The following is a 19,597-nucleotide window of genomic DNA, read 5'->3' on the forward strand; positions in this document are numbered from 1 at the left end:
CATGTTTAGCTTCCCCTTAAATGCATCTATACTATTCACCTCGGCCATTCCCTGTGGTGGTGAGTTCCACATTCTCACCATTCTCTGGTTAAAGAAGTTTCCTCTGAATTTCCAATTTAATTTCTTAGTGACTATCTTACATTGTTGGAGTCTAGTTTTGCTCTTCCCCACAAGTGCAAACACACTCAAAGTCTAATCTATCAAAAACTTACACATTTTAAAGACCTCGATAGGTCATCTCTTGGCTTTCTCTTTTCAAGAGAAAGTTGACCTAGCCTGTTTGTCCTTCCCTGATAGGAATAGCTTTGCACTTCTGGCATCGTCCTTGTAAATATTTTTGCACCCTTCCAATCCCTCCATATTCCTTTTATGTTATGGTAACTAGAACTGGACACAGCACTCCAAGTATGATCTAACCAAGGTTTGATAGAAGTTTAGCATAACTTGTCCACTTTCCAATTATATCCCTCTAGAAATAAACCCTAGCGTTTGGTTTGCTTTTTTATGGCCTTATTGACTTGCAGTGATTTGTACTTACGTTTGCTTCTCCACCTCATTTAGATCCTTATTTTTCTCACCAAAACCTAATAGCCCACATTCATCTATGTTGAAATTTATCTGCCACCTATATCCTGAAAGTTTCTTTATGTCTTGTAATTTATTGCAGGCTTTCTGAGTGTTGTGCAAATTTAGAAATTGTGCTTTTTTAAAATTCCAAATTGTTAATATAAATAGTGAACAACAATGGCCTCAGCACTGATCCTTGCAGGATCCCGCTTCCTAGCTTATGCCACTCTGAATAGCTACTCTGCTTTCTGTCCCTGATCCAGCTAAATATTCATTCTGCTACTTAACCCCTGAGTCCGCATGCTCCGACCTTATTCATTAGTCTATTTTGATTATTGAAATTCTTTCGGAAATCTAGATACATTACGTCTTCTGTATCACTCTCGTCTATTTTCTCCGTTAATTCGTCAAAAAGTAACTCGATGAGGTTGGTTAAGCACGACTTTCTCCTTTGAAATCCATGTTGTCCATTCCGTGTCATATATATTTTTGATTTCGAGACTACCTCACACCGCCCTGCCTCAATAAACCTCTTTTCTGCTTTCTCATTTCTGTTTTCCTGCTGAACGTTTAAAAAAACCTCATAGAATACACGCCAAATTAATTTGCGATGCATCCTAATAGATTTTGTGAACGTTTGTTGGTTTGTGGTTTCACGATATTTGGCATTCAAAGTTTAAAAAGGTGCCTTTACACAATATAGAAATCATCAGCCGTCTTCACAGCGACGTTATTTACTGGATATTTGATCCTTATCAAACATACTGCGTGATCGCGAAGGTGAAGGCTTGAAGTTTTGGAATTATATTCCTGCTTGGGTCAGCGAGCAAAGTTGTGGTCACACGCTCCGCCACTAGATGGTGCGCTTGTGCACAGAATGGTCTCTGATCTGACACAACTTGCTCCCCCCCGCCCCGCCCCCGCCACTCAATTCCTAACTCCCCAGCTCAGCTCCTGGCTGGTTTATTTCGTCTCTCTCGCTCTCTCTGTGTTTTCAATCCCCTCATTCCCGGTTCTTTTCCCGCTTCTTTCTCCCTCCCCGCTTCCTCTAAATCACCCTTAATCCCACATATTTTAATCCATCCCTCACTCACCAAAATTGACACCCTCCTGTTTCCAATAATTTCCAGCCTTCGTCGAAAACAAATATAGAACGTTATACTTCAAGTGCAAATAAACTTTCGATCTGAAGTGGACTGATAGCTGGGCAATAGTATTCCCGGCTTCGTGCTCTTAAAGCGGCTTTGTGTTTAGAAACACATCTCCTCAGATGGGAGTGTGTGATCGATAAAGGCAGTCTGCCAAAAGTTAACATTTTACATCGCAGGAAAAGCCGCATGTTTTCGTGTGCTTTTTAAAATGGTACAGTAAGACTCGTGGTCATGACCCGCGCCCACGTACACTTTAATTTGAATCAAATCAAAGAAAACCCGAACTGGGAGGAGACACTGAACAGCCCAAACGCCAGGTCTCTCTCTGTGTGTCTCTCTCAGACACCCGGACACTGCGGAGGCAGCGCGGCTGGAGAAATAAATGCTCGAAATATTGTGAGGGACGGGACTCAGTCCCAAATGACACGGCATATCTGACGCCCGGAATTTAACTCAGGAAAGTAAGAAGAGAAATAAAGGCTGGGAACAAGTGGGGTGTGTCGCTAGGGGGATTCCTCTGCCCCCACAATCTGCCTGAAGCAGACCTGCTGGTCCAGACATTTCAGTTCCGCCTTTAAAATTGTCGTGGGGATGGAGGGAGGGTTGTTGGGGCAAACTTCTGCCACTTGGTTTTTTTTCTCCCCGCTTCCTTCGACCTGTAGAATCGAATCGGATGGAGTTCAAACATTTATCATTCACACAAGCCCAAACAATGAAGTGATTTCTAGCTGTAAATCTTTAATCAACCCACCAAAGGGCTTCATAAAGATCCCACCGCACATTTATCCATCCACTGAGCGGACGCCAACGCACTTTGTAAAATGCCATGGTAGTGTTTTAAAGTCACCCCGCTAGAATTCGACAGTCCAGAGGAATTTCCAGTGAATTTCCAGTGAATGTGTGTGAGATTGTAAAGTTCATTCTGTGCCCACCCTCCACCTACCTTGGGGTTACAATTCATTCAAACGTTTATACTGCTACCTAGAAGGCATCTAATACCCAGCAAAACACACTTCTGCCTAATCGATAGGCTGAAATCATTAACTTTTTTCCAATATTATTCATCAGCGGCTGTCGTTTAAAGAATTGGCATAATTGGGACAATTTGTTACTTTTAGAAGACAGTTACAGAAGGCAAAATATTCAATTTATTGCATTCCTTCACGCGTGTACTCGGGAAAAATCCTCGTTTATAATATTTAAAACATCTCAGTCGTCAGAGAGCAGAGCGAAGCTGCCCGGGGAGAAGCGATCCCTTTCTCTCTCCTTCGCCCTGACAAGAAATATCGGTAACACTCGCACTGTTTGCAATCGATTGTAACAAGAAATCTTTAATAATAATAAAACAAAAAACACCTCGGAGTACATATGCCGCGCTCTCAACCTCCCGCTGTCTAGTCGGCCGTTTTAAGGGGACTTTAACAACATTTTGCTCGCCATCCTGAGAGTTACTAATACTTGCCCACCCTGTTATTAAACCCCAAGGTGTGAATTCATTTGGACTCAATTCATGTGAGAACACTTTGCCCCGCTAGTTGACGCGGCATTCCGGGCTTGGCTGGAGGTGCGATAGATAAGCTGCTGTCCTGGTTTAATTCCACCTTCCCACTCCAATGTGCCATCGATTACTGGGGAAGAGTGTGTCGGTGCCCTGCACTCCTATCTGAAGCGCCAAGACCTTTCTTCAAAACCCCCCGCCCCCCCCACTTCTAAACCCATAAAGCGTTGAAAGCTCTTCACCTTCTTCGCTAACACTGTGGCAGACAGTGTACGGAACATGCCCCCTCCGAGAAAGAGCTGGATGTTCAAAGGGTTACCTTCCATCCACCCCCAAACCTCTCCATCTACCGGGTCACACCCAGTCTTTGAAAAGGGAGCTGTGAAGTTTATGGTGTGCCTATGCAGTTGGTGTCTGTGTTCCGCACCTCCAGGATCACAGCCCCCAAGTCAAAAGCACACAAAACTGCTCAAATTCGATACATCAGGGTTGATGAGAGTTCTGACCTGCTGTTCTCCCGTAGGTACAAGGAGCAGAGGTAGATCACTCATATCGCGAATTTTCACTTCTTAAAATAAGTAAAATATCTTATTTCCCCTGAAATCAGGTAAGTGATGGACAGGATTTGCCCCCCCCCCCCCCCCCACCTCTACACCCACACACACAAATCTGAAATAGGAGTTTCTGCACCTTAAATCATTCGTGATGTTATTTTGACATATGTTATTAAGCAGTGAGGATGGATGTTAAACGCAGGCTGCAAACACTCGACACCTGGCCTTAAAACAGCGGAGAGTTCTGAGCACTGGGAGACCCAGGAACATTATCGGGATGGGGGGGGGGGGGGGAAGAGAGAAGGGTCCGTTTCAGGCGCAGGGCTGTTGGTATCAAGCTTTGAATCCCCCTTTATTCAATCCAAATAAAATGGAGAAGATGGGACAATGTTAAGTGTTGCTACCTGTTGTATTTACAGTGGGGCTTAACCGAAATGTAAAGAAGGGGGTATTAAATCTTAAATCATTATCCAGGTATAAAAGGATATTTTATAAGCCAAATCTGCATTCAATGACAGAGGAGTGCTGTGTTTTAGATTTAAAAAAACCACGCCCTTGTGGCTGTTAGATTCATTATATGTCACATTATTTGTTGTGAAAAAATACCCTACTTAAACGACAGTTAAGCTGCAATAGGATTTTGAGCATCGTTCTGCATTGTAGTCGCAACTATGTGTGCTTGCATGTGTGTGTGGGGTTGGGAGTGGTTGGGGGTGTGAGCGTATGTTTGTGTGTGTGTGTGTGTCTCTGTGCATATATCTGTGTTCCTGGGTAAGTATGTATGTATGTGTGTGTTTGTGTGTGTGTCTCTCTCTCTGCATATATCTGTGTTCCTGGGTAAGTATGTATGTATGTGTGTATGTGTGTGTGTGTACGTTATCTGGACTGACTCGCCCCCACCCACCAAGTCCCCGAACACACCCCAGCTGTTAAAGGCCTTGAAATAAATGCTCCCTAGGTCCCCAGCGGGCCTCACTACATTATAATCATCTTCATCTGATTTTAGATAATTATCTATCTGGACTATCTCTCCCTGCAAGAACTTTCTAAATGTAAAAAGTTAGTCTTAAAGAAAAAGGGAGAAAGCGGCTCAGTTTTTGTTGATGCTTGCCCCGAAATGGAGGCTCAGTGAATTTCCTGAAATTACAATATCAGAGGCGTTTGCAGATCCGGAGATGCAACTCCAGATTAAGTTGCAGAGAGATCTTGCTTTCTGTGATATCAGGAACAGTCAAATGGACCCACGTAACCTCGTGGGATTCTGTTTCTCAGAAATTATCCACACAAGAGGACCGTTATAGGATGTGTGCTTCTCAGAGCAAAGATATATATATATAACTATTTCATTGTTATTTTTTTCAATTAAAAATCCAGTGGGGCAGAATGTATTTTTTGAAATATCGAATTCCTTGTACCTTTACCGCTTTGTTATGTCAGATATGAAAACAAGGACAAAACATGTTTCACTCCATTGTCAGGAATCCTTGTCAATCACACACTGGCAGCGCCACCATTGGCTTAGGGGGGAGGCGGGCCTAACCATATTTGGTAGTCATCGTTCAACCTCTTCCACCTCCTCCCTCCTCCCCCCTCCCCCCTCCCCTTCTCCAGCTACGACCCATTCGTGGGGGGTGGTGGGCGGAGGGTGCCTGGTTCTGTTGCCCCCGGGGTGAGCTCGGGGTTGGTGGGGGTAAACTCCGAGAGCCCGGCTGCTGCAGCACAAGAGAGAGAGGGAGGTGGACGTGAATTCCTACAGGGGCAACCAGCTCCCGTCATTGACCCCCCCCCGCCACCCCAAACACTCACCCACCCCCCCCCTCCCTCCTCATCTCCCCACCCCGAGAGATCAGAGAACAAGCATCATTCCCACCCACAATCCCACCCCACCCCCCCCCCTCCAAAAAAAAACCCCGGCATCATTCACAAGGGAAAAGCTCGCTGGCCAGCGTTTCTCATTCATTCTCCGGGACTGGCAGGCACGGCCGCTTGTGAACACACACACACACAGAGGGAGAGCGAAAATAAACTTAGTGCTTCTAATTGGACGATGACACTTGGTGTTGGAAAGCCCAGTAGCTCGACTTGATCTTGTGTGTGTCTCAGACCTCACCTGCTCCCGCCCCCACCCCCCTCAACCCCCTCCCCCGACCCCCCTTTTTTTGGGATATTTCACTTACACGGATCACCAACCTCCAGTGCGTGTGTGTGTGTATACACCTCCCTCTCTCTCCCTTTTCTCCCCTTTATTTTTTTCTCTCTCTCTCTTCTCTCCCCCCCCCCCCCCCCCAACAAACACCTCCTCCTCCCCTCCCACGAACTGTGTGATCCCGTGTGTGACAGGCGGACCCGCAGTTAAAGATATTATCACTCGCGTCTCTCTTGCACCTTCTCTTGGAGGGTACTTGAGCGAAAACTGCGTTTCAACATCTTCAAGCGGTTTCTGGTGGCTTTTATTCACGGCAGAAAGGAGGAGAGAGAGAGAGAGAGAGGGGGGTAAAAGCTTGTTTCCATGTTTGGGATTCAGGAGAATATACAACGTAGCGGGGGCAGCATGAAGGAAGAGCCGATCGGAAGCGGGATCAACGCTGTCCGGTCCTGGATGCAGGGAGCTGGGATAATGGATGCAAACACGGCCGCTCAAAGGTAGGCGCTGAATTCAGCTTTAATTATTTTGAACACAGACACGCATTATGTGTGTGTACACATTAACAATATATCGTGGGTCTGGCGAAAGTCGATTTGGAACTCAAACCAAGGCAAGATATCGTCTGTATATTTTTCAAATTCTGACATCTTTTAAACATTCCGTTTCATGTCTCCCCCTTCTAATCATTTCCCGTCTCGGCTATTTTTTAAAATATATATCTCGCTGCACTTGGGGGGGTGAAATGATACAATCTGAGATACTCAATATAAATGGTGATTTGCTTCTGACATTCTCCTGTTCCACGAGTTAACGTGCACAATGTGGCGTTAACTTTATTTTAAACCGCTAAACTTAAAATGATGCATTTTTACAATGAAAGACCCCAGGCTTCAAACACCCCAGAAGTTCCCTGGGTCGCTAAATCGGCGCATTAAACATCTCGTCACTCTGGACACTACAAATACAACTCAATTAGGGAATGTTCTAAAGTATTTCATTAATTCGGATCTCCCGTTTATCCGATGTAACCGGGGAGCTTTTTTTTTTCCAAAAAAAAATGCAAGTTTTGTACATAGTCTTGGAAGAGGCGAAAACACTGACGCGGGTTTTTGTCATTCGCCGGCTGTTTTCTGTTCAGCGACTCACCCTGCTCTCGTCTGCCCGCAGCGGAGTCGGCCTGGCCCGGGCTCATTTCGAGAAACAACCGCCCTCCAACCTGCGCAAATCCAACTTCTTTCACTTTGTGCTGGCTCTCTACGACCGCCAGGGTCAGCCTGTGGAGATAGAGCGGACAGCCTTCGTGGGCTTCGTGGAGAAAGAGAAAGTAAGTTTTTTCCTGGTCTCAGATGGAAAAGTTTGAAGGAACAACGGGGCCAAGTTTATGATGGGAAGCTACAAGCGGAGTACCGCAAGGAGCTGCCTGAACCGTGCCTGGTCGGCTGCCTATCAGTTGTTACTTAGATTAACACTTGGATTCATAGAAAACAGGGACCTTTTAATATATTGGGAATACTTTCTATATTGAAAGCAGTAACCAGAACGTGTATATGTGTAGTTATATACGCAAACATGCTAAATAAATGGACGTGCTTAAGTTTGACAATCTATTCAGTTTAAAATGGGGAGGGAGGCGTCGTTATCAATTTCTTTTTCCAAAAAATTCAGATTTAAATAGAGTAAAATCTACCAGGTTCTGGGCGAGTGGGTTACCGGCCAGCACAGATCCTTAAAATGATCTAGCGACCGGAATTCCGCGTGTTTAAAACTTGACAACTTTTTTTAAAAAATGGATCTTAATTGATATTTCACTTGATTTGGCAAGTTTTCTTTTTTTAAAAATCCGTACCCTTTTTTTTAATTGTCTCAGGAAATAGGCGGCGAAAAGACCAATAACGGGATTCATTACAGATTACAGCTGCTCTACAGTAATGGTAAGTGGCCTGTTCTCGCCATTGACAGTTATTGGAGCTCTTCGGGATAGTTGTGGGGAACCAGCGATCGTTCAGCTCAGCTGCCGAGTAACTCGCACATTTCCGTTCTGTTTCTTTTCAATATTTTGCCCCGTGCGTGGAAAGTATAATTTCTTTGCAAACTCCACGCTGTTGAACCCCACACTTTGGCCTCTCTCTCTCTCTCATACATTTCACTCCTTGTACATCACCAACACTGGCTCTGCCTAACCGCTGTCCGGCACATCTGTCGCTGGACTAGGTTCCAAAGCAGCCGGAGTTGTAATCGTTTCATTCGCTTGTCCCAAATCCAGTCTGCATCAGTAAAGTGTGTACACATAACCCGTCTTTAAATAGCACCTAACCCCTTTATCTATCGCCGGCAACCCCTCTATCCAAATCCAATACCATTCATTTCTTTGCGTTATTCCTGCTGATTCCCTTGAAGTGTTCGCATTCCGAAATCGGGAAGAAGTAGGGAAGTGGGTGGGAATATAAACTAAAATCAGACTGTTGCTCACAAGACTTCTACAATAGCAGTGGTGATGCCTTTGGACTGAATCTGACACTGCAATATGTTGTAATATTCAGGGATAAGGACGGAGCAGGATCTGTATGTTCGGCTGATCGACTCAATGACGAAACAGGTAAGGTGATCTTTAATACAAGAACTGTAAGGATTTTTTTTTAAAATCTGGAACCGTGCAGAAGAATTGACACAGGTTTCAATCATACCCGGAGGGTTGAGATTAAGCTACAGGTCGTACAGATGTCGTCATCCCGGTATAAAAAAATTCTGCCGGGAGTTTTAATACTAAGAGAATTGATCTGAAACGGCCAAAGTCAAGGAAGTTGCTCAGTGGTAACCGCAGAACTCAGTGCGCTTTGGGGAAGTGAGTGAGAGGCTCTGGGGAAGTTAGATATTGAAAGCTGTTCGATGTGTCCGACGCGAAAACAAAGCATGAAAAAAAAAGTTTTAGAACCCCAACAGGTGTACTGGGGTGAGAGGGGATGTGGTGAGTGGGGGAGTGGGTGCGTAGGGAGGTGGAATCTTCCAATGAATTAAGATCGAGAGAGAAATCGATAGAAAATGAACAGAGAGGTGCCCTGATAATTTCCAATTTGTTTGTGGCGGGAGTGCCTGCAATTTCTACATCCCCAAATCGAGAAGGTTTAACTGTATTAATATTCCAGAGCGTGAGTGGCCGAAGGATTTTGTTTTCGTGCCTAATCAGAGCGATCCCCCTAAGTCCACTTTTATTCATTTCACTTTTATTAATGTGCAAAGTGTTTTAAAGGGGAATGCGTGCAGCGGCCGACTCTGCCAACACACTGTATACGTTATTCATTCTAACACAAGGCTCTGGTCATATTTATTTTCGTGACTGTTGTGAGTTTTGCCAGGCTAGCTGGCTCTCCCACCGTAAACAACTCGCCTGCAGGACTAAATACTCCAGTTTGTTATAAATCGCCATTCAACCCAGCTTTACACGAGCAGCAACTCTAAATATATATTCACTCAAGTTTAAATTCAAATTAGTCAACAAACAGTATTTCCTCCGTTACCTGAGCAACAACTATCCCTTTAGAGTTAATTTAAATTTAATTTCAGTGTTTATATACTTATTGATGGTAAAAGAATTATACTCTTGTATGTCTTCACGGTTTAAGACTCGGAGCTGTCATGTGTATCCCCCATACTCTCACTACTCCAAAAAACTCACCTCCCGCGCTGGAATCTACTATTTTATTTCCACATTTTCATTTCAGTGTTTCCCCCTCCGCCCCCCACCCCTCCCCCGCTCTTCAATCTCACGGAATCTTTGGTCAATTTCAAGGCGGCTGCAAACGGACATCATTTTACAGCGAAAAAAGATTTACTTTGGAATGCACAAACATTACATTTGTGCGTGTGTGTGTGTCTAAAATATTCATCCTCGCTTCCCTGTTACGTTTGGTTCTTAATGTACCTCGCTTCCTGCTCAAGACAAACCATAACATCAACAGGCAACTCTTGTTTTGAAAATATCTCCGCAGTTCTTTTGATATTCTTTCTGAATGCGATTTCCTGCTATTGAGGTCTGCCACACCAGGTCAGAGAGAGAGAGAGGGACGTATCTGGAGTCAGAGAGAGAGAATTTCCCAATTTCGGCTTAGAAATATTGATCCACATTCAAACAAACCCGCATTTTTAACAACTTTAAAAATATACATCAGACCTTTGTTAACATAATCAATACGCCATCAATCACAATGCCTACAGCAACTCCTTGGCGTGCGTTTTTCTGCACAATATATATCTCCGGATATAGTACAACTTTGCGAGAATGCCAAATTAACTCGAGTTAACTTTTTTAATGATGTGGCCACGCCGCTCTCAAAATAGCCTGTTGTCCTTGCAATTATTTTCCGTCTGGACTACACGCAGTCCATTGACTTTAAAACCAAGCACCCCCCCCCCCCCCCCCCACCACCACCACACACATAAAAACAAGGTGCCCTGAGGTTGATAATATAGATATATTATATTATATATTGTTTGGGGGACACCCCTTGGTGTGGCAGATTGGGATTTCTCCAGAATGAAAGGAACGGGAAATGTTCCCCATTAAATCACTGTGATTTCAGTGAGTCCGTTTTATTTCAAAGGTTGAAGACAACGTTCAGTCCTGCGGCTGTGTTTGACCTCTGAGACTCTGATTATCTGAATCCATCAAACTTCTGATGCGACCATATATAATGTTTATTTTTTTAATTTTAGCTCTGTTTCAAACACACACACAGACAGCATCAATTCTGAAACATCACAGGGGTTTGTACATTACAGCCTACATAAATCTAGTCAGACGCTGTATTATTCTAAATGCCTGATCGCATGCTCTGACGGTATGTGTAATAGAAGAATAATTATCTGAATGCATTAAAAATGAATGAAGTTTAAAAAATCCCAGATAGCACTCCGATCAAACACATTGCTTTCAAGGGTTCTTATTCCCACTGCTAAATTTAATACGTTTTTTGTTAAATCATTTATTAATATATTGCTTTTGCAATTTATTCATTTTATATATGTTAAAAAACACACGGAATTCTGATGAGTTCTCTATTTTCCTGATTTTTCTCTCGCCTCTGTTGTTAGCTTCTCTTGTGTGTCTACCAGGGAACGAGGTTAAGCTTTCACACAGAAAACAGAGCTAGCGGAAACAACAATAAACACATGCGAGCAGTTGGGGTGGCATCTGAACAGAGCTCACCATCTGTCGGCGAATATCTCTCCAAATCTGCTGCCCCATTCCCCCTCAGCTCAGCTTTGTCTCCGGTCCACTGTCTGCAGAATATGTTCCCCCCAGCACCACCCCACAACCCCAGCCCCAACCCTCTGCGACGACTAGATATCCCTTGTCCCTTCCCGATTGTGCATTTTTACATGACATTAAATTGTATTCGGAAAATAATAAAATTAAACGCCACGCACTGTATTCTTTATATGGGCAACACACAGTGAGACATACCTTGCGGAGGAACATTTTTTTTGTAAATGTGGAAATTAACATGAAATTAGCGAACCGTGTAATGAGCATTCTATATTGGATTTCCATTCTGGTCCATTATTTATAGTGGTGTAAGTAATATCGAAAATATACGAGGTTGCATAGAGTGCGTCAAAGGATAATTGTGAGTGTAAAGACTAGGAATTATACAGTAATTATCCAGAGTTACAGTGAGTTCACCTATTGTGTCCAAATTCAGAATTTGATAACTATAGTAGTTAACATGACATTACAATTTGTATGGAAGGTATTCACACTTTGTTTCCTCTAAATCCGAGAATTCTCTTTATGTGGCACCTTTGTAACTGTCCCTTCTCCCTGCTTTCAGCAATATAGACCTGCGCCCTATAGTATGCCATCCTTCACCTTTTGCAACACTTTGACTCGCTCGTGGTACAACCACCCGATTTAAAGTGGCAGTGAGGTTTCTTTTTTCAACATGCAATTGTTGCACATCCTTCTGTAGTGGTCAGTGGGTGGAGTGCTGTGGACTGTTTTGATTAGCACCCAAGGCAGATGAGTAAATGCCCATCTTAAAGGTGCAGTATTATTGGCCAAGCTTTTGGAACAATCGATAATCATAGCTGCACCAAAGAGATTACTGCCAACTTTTACAAAATAGATAGCGCCTACCTTTGTTAACTAAGCACCTCCTTGCTCTGTAAAATCGCCATATCAGAAATACAGCAATGTCAGTGGAAAGGGCTGACACAGATGTAAATGTATACTGTGCAGCACCGTCTCCAGGGCCGCAACTGGGCTCGATTCCCCTTTATTTCTCCAAGAAATGTTGGCGAGTGTTTCTCAGTTTGAAGTAACAAAACACACCTTCTCTAGCCAGCTGCAAATCTGGATTCATATGCAAAAAAAATAAACTGTTATCCAAACTTTTAAGAAAAAAATAGTTGCACTATTAGTACTGATGGAGTGAATATGTGAGGAGAGAATGTTGAGGTCCAGGAAAGTTCCAGAGTTAAATGTTTCATGATGTTTTCATTTTCAAAATTACCAGCACACTTTAATAATTTTGACTGAAATTCAGCAAAGGCAGACCTGTAGGTATGAACTAGGATTATTGGTAAACATTGAGTCAACTACCAGGACATACATTAATACAGACCTTAAACATGTAAAAACATCCTACAGGGAATGGAAAATGCAGACGAACAAAATAATTCATTTTGTTCTGTTTTTGGGGGGTTGACATTTAGATATTTATACATGTAAATTGCAAACTTCCCTGCAATCCTATTATTATAATTCAATACATGTATACCAGTCATGCAAAATGCTATAACATTTTCTCTGGCGGCCAATGAGTTGTTTTAGAAAGGCTGTACTTCGGTATCGATGACTGTGGAACTCGAACATCTTGGTGATTTACAAGTTCAACATATACATGTGGTTATGTTGCTGAACATGGCGCTGGATAATCCAGACAACTTGAGTTCAAATCCTGCCATCACAGCCTAAGAATTTGAATTCAGTTGTTAAAAATCTGTTGGTATTTCCGCAAAACCCCAAATGGTTCACTAATGTTTTAGGGAAGGAAACACGCTGTCCTTATGCAGTGTGGCCGATATGGGACTCCAGTCCCTCAGCAATGTGATTGATTCTTAACTGCTCTCTCAAGCAGCCTAGCAAGCCACTCAAGCTGGCTGGGCAATTAGCGACAGATAGATAAATGCCAACTTTGACAGTGATGTGCACTTCCTGACATTGAAGAACAACAACAACAACAAAAATAAGATTTGAAGGGAAAATGAGAGGAGGGGTGAATCAGCACTTTCGGGCTAAAATATTTTCTTTCTGTTCCAGGCTATCGTGTATGAGGGACAGGACAAGAATCCTGAAATGTGTCGAGTCCTTCTGACGCATGAGATCATGTGCAGGTAAGGAAGCTCTGAGCTGCCCTAAAGGCTATTTGACCCTTCTGATACGTTTTCTTAAAGTGTTGATTCACTTCTATTTGACCAGTCAGTTAAACCATGTCTGCTTGTGTAAAAACAAAAACAAAATAGTGAGCGACACTCTTTACACCCCCCCCCCCAACCACAAACAACCTTCAGTTATAATCTTAGCCGTAAGTTTTTCTATTAAGCTTGGAGTGTTATCAACTCTGGACAAACCATGATCCAGCCAGAGTAGTTTCTTGTAGCTATGACTTCTAGACGTACAATTGCAGTATTTGAAAGGAGCTTCGAAACTATTTTGGGTCTTTTAAAAAAAAATCCCTAATTTTTGGTATGCATTAATTTCACCGGCAGCTTGTGTCTAGAATGACGCACTGATATATGTTTTAGCGAGCAATTTCATTCTCACAGTACGTGCAAGATCATAGTCACAAACATTACTGTTTGATTTTAAAAATCTCCACACAACAGAAATCATTTTTTCTCCCTCCCACCCCATTCCCTCGCTTTCCCTGTGTGCAGTTTCGTGGCTCCTCCGAGCTCTCCTGTCCCTGAACCATGTGTGAGCCAGGACAGTGATTTGATGGGGAGGGGGGCGGGGGGGTTACTTAAATAAATATATTGTACACACGAGCTGAGCTGAGTATGATTGTAAACTCCACTCATGTCCTTGCGCATACACTTTCGAACAGGAGTCACTGAACATTGATCAGGGTCAGGAAACCTGGCTGCTATTTTCCCTCCTTAACCCTAGGGGCACTGAGGCCAATTTCTACTGCTGCCCCAGCTAACTCGGAACAGACCAGGATTTGGATTCGGGACCTTCTGGTCTTCATTTCACTGTTTGGCTTGGAAGATTTGCGAGATTTGACAAATTATTCCAACTGCCTAATGACATTTATCTCATTATAACAAATTCAGGGATTAAAAAACCTCCCATTATAATAAATGTTTCCCAAGCTCCCAGCTGGACTGCATTAAAGCCTGCGGTGTCCAAGCCCTGTTAAGACAAACTTTGCTGCAAGAGAAAGTGATTTATTTCAGGCTGCTTCCATAGCATCGTCCGCCCTGAGTTTTCAGCTGCGTAATAACAACTGCACAGCTGTAATTATTTTAGCAGTCACAGGAAGTGGACAATACCGTCAAAAAAATTCCCATATGTGGTTCCAACACAGACGTAAGTGTCGGAAAACCGCAGCAGTCTGTTTTGAGGGAATATCGTCGAGAAAGCAACTCAGAATCTCAGTAACATGACCTTCCCCTGCCTCTCTCACCCCCCTCCCCTTCCACCCCTGTTCCTTTCGGAGGAGGAGCCATTAAGAGCCTGTAATGGCAGGATTTGGGTATACAGGCTGAAAGCAGCTGGCGGCACGAACTAAAAATGATCTTGATATAGTCACAACACAGCAAGGAGCTTGTCCTAGAAATTGTCCTTGTTCCAAGTTCTAAAGTATGTCATTTAAAGGAGAAGAAACATGCTTGCACTTGATGTGCTGCGTGAAAATGTCTTGGAGTTATTCCCACAGTGAATTTATTTTTGAAGTGCAGCAACTATTGTTATGTAACTTCATTTAATTTGGAAAAGGCTCGCCCCTTTATCTCAGTGGGTGACGGTACTCGCAGGTACATTTCAGAAAGATCTCCATTTCAATCCCTCGTCCAAGCAGAGTTAGCCGAGCCCCCCTCCGGGCTAGAGAGCAGGGAAACTGGACAAGGATCCTCACCCCTGATTGCAGTCAAATCACGCTCTTTGCTGCAAAGTGTGTGAACATAGGTGCCGGCTGAAGACTGATTCAGCCTTGATTGCAGCCCATAAGGCAAATAGCCGGCAGATATTCAGTGCCCAGTGGTGGAAGGCTGCCAGCAATTGTGGAGTTGAACTCGGTCCTGCAACTTCAGGAGAGGAGGAGTAAAAATCACAAGCCTCTTAACATCCGGTGAATTCATTTCATTTGGACACTAGTTTTAAGTGCTATAGTGTGTACGTGCAAGTGGACTTTACGCCTAACAATTGTTTTATAGTTACCTGCTCCCATAACACAAGTAGTAAAATAGTAATTTAAATCATTATATTTGACAGGCACAGAGTAACCCTACTGACCCATTTGTTAAAGTCACTAATGGGTCCTTATGAATAATAAATGCTTGAATGGACCCATAATATTGCTTTCTGGTAACAAAATAGGGAATGTCTCTTAACTTGTAACATTTTAGTTGCATATTGCTGCATTATAGACTCAGCCTTAGATTAACAAGTGAGTAAACGGGGTGACAGCACATTTACTGCTTCTGGGAACCATTTTATTCCCTTTCACTGGTGTGCTTTGTAAGTCTCTAAGTTGCTTTTAGTGAGGTCTGAAAGACCCATTACTGCAATGGTCCTTTATGTTCATTTGTCTGAGTTCCACCCTGTCTACAATCAGATAGGAAATAGAAGAAAGTCAGGGAAATAAAAATAAGGCCAATTTGAATATCAGATAGTTCTGATTTCAGGAACAGTCATTAATAAATGTTAAGAAAAATCAATTCTGTAGCTTTTAAAAGTAGGAGTTTAGTGACAATCGTTCGCAACGTTAGGGAAAGAACCAGCACCATCATCAGTGACTAGCATCAGATGCAATTACCCAATCAAGCATCTGAGCCTCACTATAGTGCAATACTATCCCAACTTCTTGTGGTGCCTAGTTCTGGCTCCAGAAATTAAGCTATTTCTGTCATTTTGAAAAGTTGTTTTCTTCCCCTAACTTTTGTTAATATCCAATAATCTAATACCGCCTAGTTTTTCTTTATATCGTGCAATAATAGTCAACAGTACTAACCTGGTAACTAGGTAAATTGTTCCATTAAGTGAGTTTAAACACTATTAAATTAACTTAATGGAAATTACCTATAATAATGAAAAAATTGCTAATTGTGAGACCAGCAGCAGTAAAGTACATTTGTATAGAATGAAAGAACTTGCCTTTATATAATGTGTTATCATATTCTCAGGACTGTGCTTTATGATCAACAAATTACTTCTGAAGTGAAGTAACTTGTTATGTAGGCAGACGGGGAAACAATTTGTGCACAGGAAAGCCCTACAAACATTAATGAGATGGATGACCAGTTAGTATGAACATGGTAGTGTTGGTTGCAGGAGCATTGTTAGCTTGGACACTAGAGAAGTCACTGCTCTTCAAGCAGTGCAGTGGGATCTTTTACATCCACCTGAACAGACAGATAGACTTGATCCAGTAGTCCACCCAAAAAATGGCATCTCTGACAGTCCCTCAGTACTGCATTGAAGTTTCAGGCTGGATCAGCTGTAATGCGAAAAATAACCCAAAGTTCTTTATCGAGTTGAAATGGATGACAAGAATAGTTAGGAGGGAAAGAAGACTGAAAGGTGTTTTTTTAAAAAGATATAGGTTTGAGGAAGGTTTTACGGACAGGAAGAGAAGTGGTGGGGTGGGGTGGAGAAACTTCAGAAAGTAGGGCTGTTATGATGGAAGCTTAGCACCTACAGTGAGATGGGAAGGAAGCTGGGGACTCGGGCATTGGAGGATCAAGGCGCGCAGACTTAAACACATTGGTGGAGGAGGTCATTACAGCAATGGAGTGGAATAATGCTGTGGAGGGATTTCACATGATTTTCTCTGTCCAGTATTTTAGCAGTGGAGTTAACCCATTTAAAGTAAATAGGTCAATGCCTCCGTTAAAATAACAAGCAGTGGAATATCATATTGCAACTGTAATTTCTAGGCTTCAAAGCATTTATTACGGTAATGGGGTGTCTCATTTTTTGTATGAAACTTCTTGTTCTAATGAATACTAGGTGTAAAAGAAAAAAATAAGAATTGGGGAAAAAACCCATAAAGTGGTGGATAAATGCACTGTCTGTCGTGGTGCTGAGCCACACCGATCAAACAGCCTTCCTAGTGCATGCTGCATTGGCTGGCCCTAGGCAGGGTAGAAGCTGAGTGTGCTTCTGTTGGCCTCAATATCCTTGGACTAACAGGGCACAAAATATTTTGACCTGAGTGCCCATTGGCCCCTAATGGAGAACACATGCACACATGGATGAGTATGGGGTGTGTGTGTTTGTGCATTGAGAATCTATGCGGGTGTGTGCGTGTGTAGTTGGCATGTATTGAGTGCATGGATGTTGAGTGTCTCTGGAAGTGATGCAGGGTGTGTGTACGCATTTGTGTACAATGGCTGAGGACAGGTTGAACTTAACTGTGATGGTCCCAATGTTCCTGTAGCTTGCCTGATGCTCATTAGCTACTGGAACGCATGGTCTGAGAGGGTAGTGGAAACAGAGTCAGTAGTAACTTTCAAAAGGGAATTGGATATATACTTGGTTATAGGGACAAAGCACAGGCACAATTGGCCAAATGGTCTTCTGTGTTGTATGATTCTATGAACATTGGCGTCCACAAATTCACATTAAAATGAATATGTGAGTCTGCCACTACAAGAAGTTGAGCAGATTTAGCAGCGTAAACACTGAGAGTTGGCACACGGGTGCCGAATTTCTGGAATCTAATCTAAAAGTGGCTCATGCATGGACTCTTGCATGAAAAATTGGTGCCTATGGAACCAAATTTCAATCACAGTTTACAGGAGAGGAGGGGAATAAACCAGGGAACATAACGAACAAAGAAACAAAAAACAAAAACAAGACCTTTGTGTTGCTGCTGCTAAATTTAGATTTGCAATTCTTTAACAAACAAGTGCCCTTCTACTTCTCAAAAGCTAGATTCCCTTACAGCTAGAGCATCCTTCTCAACTCAAGGAGGTCAGCTCAATATTACTGGAAGGAATTCATTTACAGGGAAGAGATGGAATTAAAAATAATAGATCCTAACAACTAAACATTGATTTCAAGCCAGAAGTGATTTTATCTTAAAATGGCAACTATGTGCTTAATATTTTTCAAAGTGGGACCAAAATTATTCAAAGCTTTGTTACCGTTTGGTGTAGAGTGAAGCTCATTTTAGGGACTAGCTCTGCTGATAGGATAATGTGCTGCAAACAGCATGTCTAGGGCAGGGTGGTAACTGTGTGCTCGCTGTGAACCTTTTTATGTTCATTACAAAGCATCCCCCTTAATCTGGACCAAACGCTTGTGGTGTTTGTCACAAGGTGCTGGCTAAATTTAAAGCTTATTTATCTGATCCAAGGCGTTAAGCTTCAGATTAACTTTATTAAAAATAAACTTCAAATTTATTTATAATAATCTGATGTTTTGCATTAAACATAGTAAGCTATATCTTATACACATGTCTTAGAGTTTTAATTTGTGAAAATGGTTGTGCAAGGGCTGGGTCGTGCAGCATATGTGATGTTTTGATACCTGTCCGTCAGCCTGTGTCCGCTAACAGGGGCTAGCTACCCTTTGTGGATGTCATGTCCTTGAGTTTGAAATATAAACTCTGTGAGAACCGAGTGTGCATTTTCAGAAACTGAATTCTTGTGGAACATTGCCCCAGTCTGGTTCTTTTGTGCAGTTCGTTGTTAAGTGACAAATGATGCGGCGTTGCTGAAAATGGTGGTTTTGTTAAAGGTGCTACGATTGAACAGAAATAGTGCCTACTTCAGTTTTTTACAAGTCGATGGAAAACCAGACTGTGCTGACATTCCTTGTTGATAATTTTCTCCTGTTTACCTGAAGGTTTTGACTCCTGGTTCTATGAATGTTAACAGTCCTCTGGTATTTCTCTCAAGTGGGTATTCTTCAGGCTAGGTATTGAGTGTAGAAAAGCTATTTGATTCCGAGGGTGGGGGGGAATCATCATGGCAGAACCCGACTCTACCTTCTCCCATTGTCTACTCACCTATGAATTTCCAGTAGAAGTTGCTAGTGAGTGGTCAGGGCAAGATTCCTGACGTAAGTCTCCTTTTCTAATGCAGGGGCAATAAGGTCAAACATAATGCCCTGACTGGCATTAACTAACGTGGACCCTTCCTGGTCTGTAGGGCTCAGCGCCTCATTGAGTTAATCAGCTGAGCCATTTGCCAAGCGCGCTAACATTTCCACTCGCATCTCTTCAGCTTTCTTATTTGTGGGAACCTTGCTCCCTAACGATAATTTGGCTTCCACAATGAATAGCTGAGCTCATATTGACAATTGTCTCCCTTATTTATATGTTGGTGTGTTGTGTATTGTGGATTTGCAGTGCTCTGTAGCTGAGGGTCAGGTCAGATTAGGGTAGCTGCCCAAAATTCCCACCACCGTATGGTCCAGATTATCGGAAACAGAAAACCACGAGGATAATATATT

The 19,597-nt window shown here is 42.8% G+C and overlaps 1 protein-coding gene across 4 annotated transcripts in view; it reads left to right on the top strand.

Annotated features, from left to right (window-relative positions):
* The first annotated feature begins 5,924 nt into the window (after window positions 1-5,924).
* Window positions 5,925-19,597, top strand: part of ebf1a (EBF transcription factor 1a) — a 425,690-nt gene continuing 412,017 nt past the window's right edge. For all 4 annotated transcript variants that reach the window (XM_078550508.1, XM_078550510.1, XM_078550511.1 and 1 more), the window contains exons 1-5: window positions 5,925-6,413; window positions 7,084-7,240; window positions 7,784-7,847; window positions 8,457-8,512; window positions 13,235-13,308. In XM_078550508.1, coding sequence (XP_078406634.1) covers window positions 6,280-6,413; window positions 7,084-7,240; window positions 7,784-7,847; window positions 8,457-8,512; window positions 13,235-13,308 — 485 coding nt within the window. In that variant the 5' untranslated portion in view covers window positions 5,925-6,279. The remainder of the gene's footprint in view (window positions 6,414-7,083; window positions 7,241-7,783; window positions 7,848-8,456; window positions 8,513-13,234; window positions 13,309-19,597) is intronic.

The sequence above is a fragment of the Cetorhinus maximus genome, chromosome 10 (assembly GCF_964194155.1).
Source record: "Cetorhinus maximus chromosome 10, sCetMax3.hap1.1, whole genome shotgun sequence".
Lineage (NCBI taxonomy): Eukaryota > Metazoa > Chordata > Chondrichthyes > Lamniformes > Cetorhinidae > Cetorhinus > Cetorhinus maximus.